The sequence below is a fragment of the Tachysurus fulvidraco genome, chromosome 19, assembly GCF_022655615.1.
Source record: "Tachysurus fulvidraco isolate hzauxx_2018 chromosome 19, HZAU_PFXX_2.0, whole genome shotgun sequence".
NCBI lineage: Eukaryota > Metazoa > Chordata > Actinopteri > Siluriformes > Bagridae > Tachysurus > Tachysurus fulvidraco.
Window position 1 is genome coordinate 22,524,613 of NC_062536.1, and position 7,500 is coordinate 22,532,112.

The 7,500-nt window shown below is 34.4% G+C and overlaps 2 protein-coding genes and 1 pseudogene across 5 annotated transcripts in view; 1 reads left to right on the forward strand and 2 right to left on the reverse strand.

The window, feature by feature from the left end:
* Positions 1 to 7,500, reverse strand: part of LOC113650187 (B-cell receptor CD22-like) — a 1,781,460-nt gene that overhangs the window by 1,707,609 nt on the left and 66,351 nt on the right. The gene's annotated exons all lie outside the window — the stretch shown is intronic.
* The window catches only part of LOC113650183, a 410,150-nt pseudogene that overhangs the window by 257,999 nt on the left and 144,651 nt on the right, over positions 1 to 7,500 (forward strand).
* Positions 6,381 to 7,500, reverse strand: part of LOC113641641 (antigen WC1.1-like) — a 10,423-nt gene continuing 9,303 nt past the window's right edge. The window contains exons 14-17 of the mRNA XM_047804000.1: positions 7,330 to 7,407; positions 7,063 to 7,125; positions 6,901 to 6,963; positions 6,381 to 6,511 (exon numbers count right to left, since the gene is read on the reverse strand). Coding sequence (XP_047659956.1) covers positions 6,396 to 6,511; positions 6,901 to 6,963; positions 7,063 to 7,125; positions 7,330 to 7,407 — 320 coding nt within the window. The 3' untranslated portion in view covers positions 6,381 to 6,395. The remainder of the gene's footprint in view (positions 6,512 to 6,900; positions 6,964 to 7,062; positions 7,126 to 7,329; positions 7,408 to 7,500) is intronic.

Here is a 7,500-nt window from a genome sequence, read left to right on the forward strand (position 1 = left end):
ATGGTCGTGTCTAGAGCTTCTGATACTAGCCCAGCTTTAATTTTTTAATACTTAAATTAGGTATTAGTTATGTTAACCTAAGAAGAAGGGTTACATTTGTCTTATTGCTTTTTCCTGTGACTGATCATTTAAACCTCATACTGCTTACCTGACTTTAAACACCTGTCTCAACAAACACACCATACCTCCTTTAGCACAAACTACAATTCAGCTTCATTTCCTTCAAAACCCGTATGATGTACACACACACAGACACACAGACACAGACACACACACAAATGCACACACAAACACACACACACACTAATTCACACACAGACACAAACGCTAATGTACACACACACACACACACACACACACACACAAAGACACACAAATGCACACACAGACACACGCATTCACAAAAACTAATGCACACACTAATGCACACACAAAGACACACACAAATGCAAACACAAAGACACACACATTCACACACACACACACACACACACACACACACACACACACACACACACACACACACACACACACAAATGCACACACACACACACATTCACACAAACTAATGCACACACACACACACATAACAGAAACAGAGAGTAAACTAAAATTAAATTTATAAGACTTATAACAAGATTTCACTCTTTTACAAAAACTAATTAAATGATTTTATTGTGTTCTGAACATTAAAATAAAACATCATAATAACTCATATTTGTATTTATATAAATTATGTTTTTTTTTAATATTGCTTCACATTCTCTGTAAAAATAATAACACAACATACAATACTCACTCACTCACTCACTCACTCACTCACTCACTCACTCACTCACTCACTCACTCACTCATGGACTAACATATGAACACAGGTCAGTTTTTTAACGTAAGAAATAAGTTTATACAATAAAATAGATCATCATTTGCAGGTAAAATGAGTTTATGCTTTATTTTTAATATAACAAGCTGCATTTTGATTCTTACAGTTTTTTTCAGCTGCTAACGAGCATTGTTCAATACTGAAACCACATTTTCAAAACTCTTCACACAGTCAGCATTACCAGCATGAATGTGTGCAAAACAGTTAATCTCACCTACAAAACTCACTCAGACCAACAAACACTGACAACAATTCTTATTCAGAAAACACACATTTCATTCACAACACACTGACCTAAAAAACACTAACAACAGGAAGCATTACATAATTGATGAACTTTTCTTATTTAAAGTTGATTTTACACATAAATCAGTTCTTCATATAGAAAACTGTAACACAATCTCACTTTATTGAAAGCATTTGTAACACGAATGAATCAGAAATTAATCAAAATTTAATATGAATATAGTACTTGAAAATTATAACCAAAAGGTGAAAAAAGAGGGAAAAAACTCCAGGGCTGCAATGATAATAAAAAAGAATAAATAAAATACATTCTACACATTACTGTAACATGTGTAGTTGTTCATTATAGTAAATTACAGTTCTAGTTCTAGCTCTCTCTCTTGCATTTGACCACAAGTTCTCAACAACATCACCTTCCACCTCTACGCAGATAAAAACTCCTCTATGGGGTTTAAGAAAGGGGAGTATGGAGGCAGGTATAATACTGACATCCTAGGATGTGACACAAAGCACTCTGTGACTGCAGCAGAGTGGTGGAATGCCACATTATCCCAGGCAATATTGAAGGAAGGGGAGTTTGATGCCCTTTGGCTTCTCTCCTCTGCTGGCACAAGTTGAATATGTAGGTCATTTAGAAATGAGTCTCTCTGTATTGTAGGGGCTAATGAGTGGTTTGTGTAACAGCAAACCTTCATTGGACATTGCTGCACACATCGTGATGTTAGCTCCCCTTTGGCCTGGGACCTCCACAGTCGCTCTCTGTCCCAGTACATTTCTTCCCCTGTGTCGTGTTTTTGCCAGGTTGAATGCAGCTTCATCCACAAAGATAAAAGTATTTGGAGTTCGTCTGGCTTCCATCTCCATCACCCTCTAAATTGCAGAGAGGTTCACAGTAATTGACATTATGCATCAATGTGTATGTACCTGGGGGGGGGGCACAGTGGCTTAGTGGTTAGCACATTCGCCTCACACCTCCAGGGTTGGGGGTTCAATTCCCGCCTCCGCCTTGTGTGTGTGAAGTTTGCATGTTCTTCCCGTGCCTCAGGGGTTTCCTCCGGGTACTCCGGTTTCCTCCCCCGTCCAAAGACATGCATGGTAGGTTGATTGGCATCTCTGGAAAATTGTCCGTGGTGTGTGAGTGTGTGAGTGAATGAGAGTGTGTGTGTGCCCTGTGATGGGTTGGCACTCCGTCCAGGGTGTATCCTGCCTCGATGCCCGATGACACCTGAGATACGCACAGGCTCCCCGTGACCCGAGAAGTTTGGATAAGCGATAGGAAACTTTTTTAAATTGAATTTCTGAATTGCTACGAATTTAGATTCAACAATTAGAAATTCGATTCTATCATGTTACATATTTTTTTAAATAAACAATGTTGAGTGTACCCAAAAATTTAAGTACATATAACAACGGTTTTCTTGTTAATTTTAAGTCATTTTTTTCCAAGTTGGGTTAACTTAAAAAGTGTGATGCAAAAATGGTGCATACATATTTTAAGTATATCCAACACATCATTTTTACCGGTGTAGTAATAAAACTGGGAAAAGAATAATAGTTTCCTGGAATGCAAATCAGCTAGATGCACTTTATATAATGTTATGGAGGAAGAGTCCACATAAACCATGACAGTAACAGGGTGTCCAGCTAAACACTTTATACCTGTGTGTATGTCTTAGAATCTGAATATCAGAGAGTTAGGAAGGAGAGCAGCTGTGTGTGTGTGTGTGTTTTGTGTTTGTGTGTTTGTGTGTGTGTGTGTGTGTTGGCTTTTATTCATTAAGATGAAGATTTTATACAGTTCAGTTATATAAGGTTTAGGGCCGAGCTCAGGGTGGTGCTGAGATTTGAACTCACAACCTTCTGAACATTATATAAATATTTATTTATTTTTACTGCCTGAGATGTTCAATAATGACACTGAACACAGATTCATCACTACAAGAGTCCCTCACTCAAATCACATCATCACATTATATTATAAAATAACTTTTATTTAATCACTTGTTTTAAAAAAATACGTACATAAAGAATTTATTTAAAATGTGACTAAATCTCGGCACAAGAACCTTTTGAAAGCTGTGGTATACAGTAAGAGATCAACCAAGGTGAATATTTCAGGACATCCGGAAAAACAAATTGTTTTAAGAGAAATAAAACAAAATCAACAGCAAAACTGGGCCAAGTATACAGAGGTCCACTCATGAATAATTTATTAATAATTTTAAATAACATCACAAAATGTTTGATATATTCTAGGATTTTTAATTTCCAATTAAATGTTTTAATTAATAAACACACATTTACTCTGGACTTCAGGATTATTTAAATACTAAAAAATTTTAAATGATTATTTAATTATAATTTTTATTAAGAGCATTACAAGTTTGTATCCACAAGATGGCAGTAAAGAATTTACAAACTGAGATTTCTGTTTAGTGAAATATTTTCTCTCACATGAACTGGTGGCGCTGTTAGGATGCTGCTGTATTATTATTATTATTATTATTATTATTATTATTATTATTATTATTATTATTATTAATAAAAATAATAATAATAATATAATTTTCATACAATATTATTAAGTTATAGATATGATTAATTATAGAAGTTTTCTGAATACAAACACAACTCCTGAATATTTTTTTAATGTCTGCTGTTCCCAAGTTTAAAATTTTATGAAAGCTGATATGGTCACAAATTGAGTTGCACATTTTTGCTAAATATTAATGACATAAATACAAATTTTATATTAAATTATAATAATAAAATAATAATAATAATAATAATTTCCAAGAGTGCAAATCAGTTAGATGCACTTTATATTAGAATTACACGTGTGTTTGTTTGTTTTTTTTACAGGGATTTCATTTATGTAATATTATGGAGGGTGAGTCCACATAAACCATGACAGTAACTGGCTGGGTGTCCAGATAAACACTTTATACCTTACCCATATATATATATACAAGGAGACAGGAAGTAGGGCTGCTGATGGTGCTGCAACTTTCATGATTACTTTAACTGCAGCTGCTAAAATAATATAACAAAGAGCTGATATGCGAGACTCCTTCTATAAATGTTAAATGAACGTCTCTAATCAGAAAAAATCACCATCAATGATTATACGCTGTTCTTTGTTATATAACATGTTTTAAATCAGTTTATTTTAGGTTTAGATAACGAGTAACGTCCATCATACAAGTCCCTGTGAACGACGTTACTGTAGGAAAGATAATGTATTAGAACGAGCACATTAATATAAACTAATCATTTATGTTGAAGTCATAACTATTGTCAGAGCTGTGCTGTTGTAGGAAATTAATCAACACCTTCTAATTCCACAATTCATCCACACTGTGGTATAAATATTGTAATCTGCACTCATTCTGTTAAAAGAAAATGATTTTACTATCATTCAGGTGTGATGTAATAGCACATGTCACATGAACGCTGCTTAAAATTCCAGCTCCCACAATGTAAAACATCTTCCTGCAGCCCTGATTATATATATTATGAGGAGACGTATAGAACATCAACAGGAAAATACACTGAATATTGATTTAGATCTTAAAATATAAAACAACAACCTGAACATATTGAATGAAAAATGTTTATCTATTTAAGACAGTTCCATATTTCTGGCTCGTAACAAGTTTTAACACATTGTAATAAACAAGGTTTCTTCTGGCAAGTGGAATGTAATTAACACATTTCTAAAAACACTGAATAACAGATTCACAAGTTTCAGATCAACATGAACGATAAGATCAGTTGTTTCATCAAAAGATTGTAATGAACATTAAAGTGATTTTGATGGAATAAACTGGTGATAAATGAGGTGTGGTGTGTCAGTGATATTTAAGCTCACTATGACTTATAGCACTAAATGTGTTGTAAAAGGAAAGCTGGAAACATTTGTTAAGTAATAATGGAGGTGATTTAACTCTCCCTAATTTATTTACTAATAACAAGGTGAGAAAATGAACATGGTTCAGAATGAATGAAATTATTAGAAGTATAATAAAGTCATTTTTTGTGTTTATAAAAGTTGAAATGTAATTTCCTGAGAAAAGGCCTTTGGAGACGTGTCTCAGTCACATGGTCCCTGTCCTGAGATTTCTCCTCCACCTCATCATATTCTGTAAAATAAACACATTTACTTCTTTAATACATCCTTTATATTGTATTAATACAGTCATTGTTTTGTAACAACTTATAATACATAAACGATGCACTATGTAGGATTTCTCTGATATTTAAACGATAAATGAAGAGAATAGAGGACATTTAGTGTTGATTTTTAATATAAATTAACGTGAATTTAAGTTCCTGTGAATGAGCTAAGTGTTGAATAGAGGACAACACTTTCCCAGTTTAAATGTAGATTAAAAACTCATCTCTTTAGTCAGGCGTACACATAATACATCCCATAATATTATGCACCAGTACATCAGACCAGCACATTTTTATGAACAGCAGATATGTTAATCCCTTTCCACTGCTTCTCTCTTTGTACCCATCCCGAGGCATCCAGACACTGTACCAGCTCCCAACGTCCTCTGTGGGACGAAGCCTTGGACGTCCACTGAGCCGAGGCCGACTCTAAGAATCCTGAGACATCTCCAGTTAGACTCTGTGATACTCAGGAGATCAGAAGTCCTTGAACCTCACACCAATACCACATTTATCTGACTGTATATTACAATCACACCCCCAGTGTCACCCATATGAGGATGAGTTCCCCCTTGAGTCCGGTTCCTCTCAAGGTTTCTTCCTTTACCAATTTAAGGCAGTTTTTCCTTGCCACTGCTGCCTGAGTCATCTCAGACTTGCTCATAGGGGAATAAATACAGACACACTGTGAACTATATACATCTAATAATAATCTAGAATTTTTATTCTGTTAATTCTTATTTCTTTTATTATTCGTTAATTCCTTTATCATTAATTATGTTTACCTTCTGCTCTGTGTTTATGTAAAGCTGCTTTGAGACAATGTCTATTGTAAAAAGCGCTATACAAATAAACTTGAATTGAATTGAATTGAATTTATCACATCAGTTTCTTTAATCTGACTGAACGGTGATTTGTTATAAAAACAGTGATCTGATGTTTATGTTCTGTATCATAGATAATATTTACAGTAGGTCTAATCTAAACTCTTTAATAAATACATGTTCTATTATATTTGTCCTAAAAACTGATCTGAAAGCTGATATTTATTATATACCATATATAATATAATCGTATATAATTTAATCTTTTACTCTGCTGCCTGTGAATTTACGTACATTAGAGAATAAACAGGAAGTCGCTCACCTTCTGTCTCTCCTACATCCTGTTCCTCAGTGATGACATCATCATAATCTTCTGGATTGTCTAATGAACAAATAAATGAATAAGTAATGAACCACTGTGTGTGTTGGTGTTACAGTAAAATACTGAGTTACAGGGTGGTGTGATGAAGCAGTGTTTTTAAATAATCTGTAAAATATTAACAAATAATTTTCTTACAGAAAACTTCACCATGTTGATGAACACACAGATTTTTAATATAAATTCATGATAAGATCATTAATAGAAACCTGTGGTTTACATCTGCAGTACTGTCAGAGCTGCTGTTATAGAAAATTAATCAACACCTACTGACCAATCAGAACGCAGAATTCAACAGTGTACTAACATGGAATTAAGCCACAAAGCTTGAGTTTTACTGTATAACATTTTAAGGTAAATAAATTCCTTCGATTTTCATAAAAAAATCTGACCTGTGATGATGTTTGTGTTTGTTTCAGTGGTAACTGCATCGTCATAGTTCTCGGACACGTCCTCTGTCAGGACGTAGAGATAAAAGCTATTAAACCCACAACAATGTCATTAATGATCATTTGGATGCTTGTGGATGCCACACTGTCCCATTATTATTATACCTGTCAGTATAACTGACTTCTGATCAGCTGTAATGGCGTCATCATAATTCTCAGCTTCATCCTCTACACCAAAACACAGATATTTAAAGATATTTAAAGTTTACTGAAGTGACAGTTTGTACACTGTGTATTTGATGACACGATACAAAATGACATCGTACACGTGTAAAAAACGTCACTACACACAAACCGATAAACAAACGTATTGACAGTGTGTGTGTTTAATTTATACTGCTTTCTAAAACAAATCCCAAAACAGAACCACACCATCCACGTTATCAGGGATGGGTCCAGCAGTGACGGCATCATCGTAGTCCTCTGGTGGGTCGACTCTTCCTGGATCACCTAAATGAAATAAAAGCAGAGACTCTGTACAAACAGCTCCATCACATTCTGACCTCATGGTTTAATGTCAACTCAGTAAATTTATGTGATCAC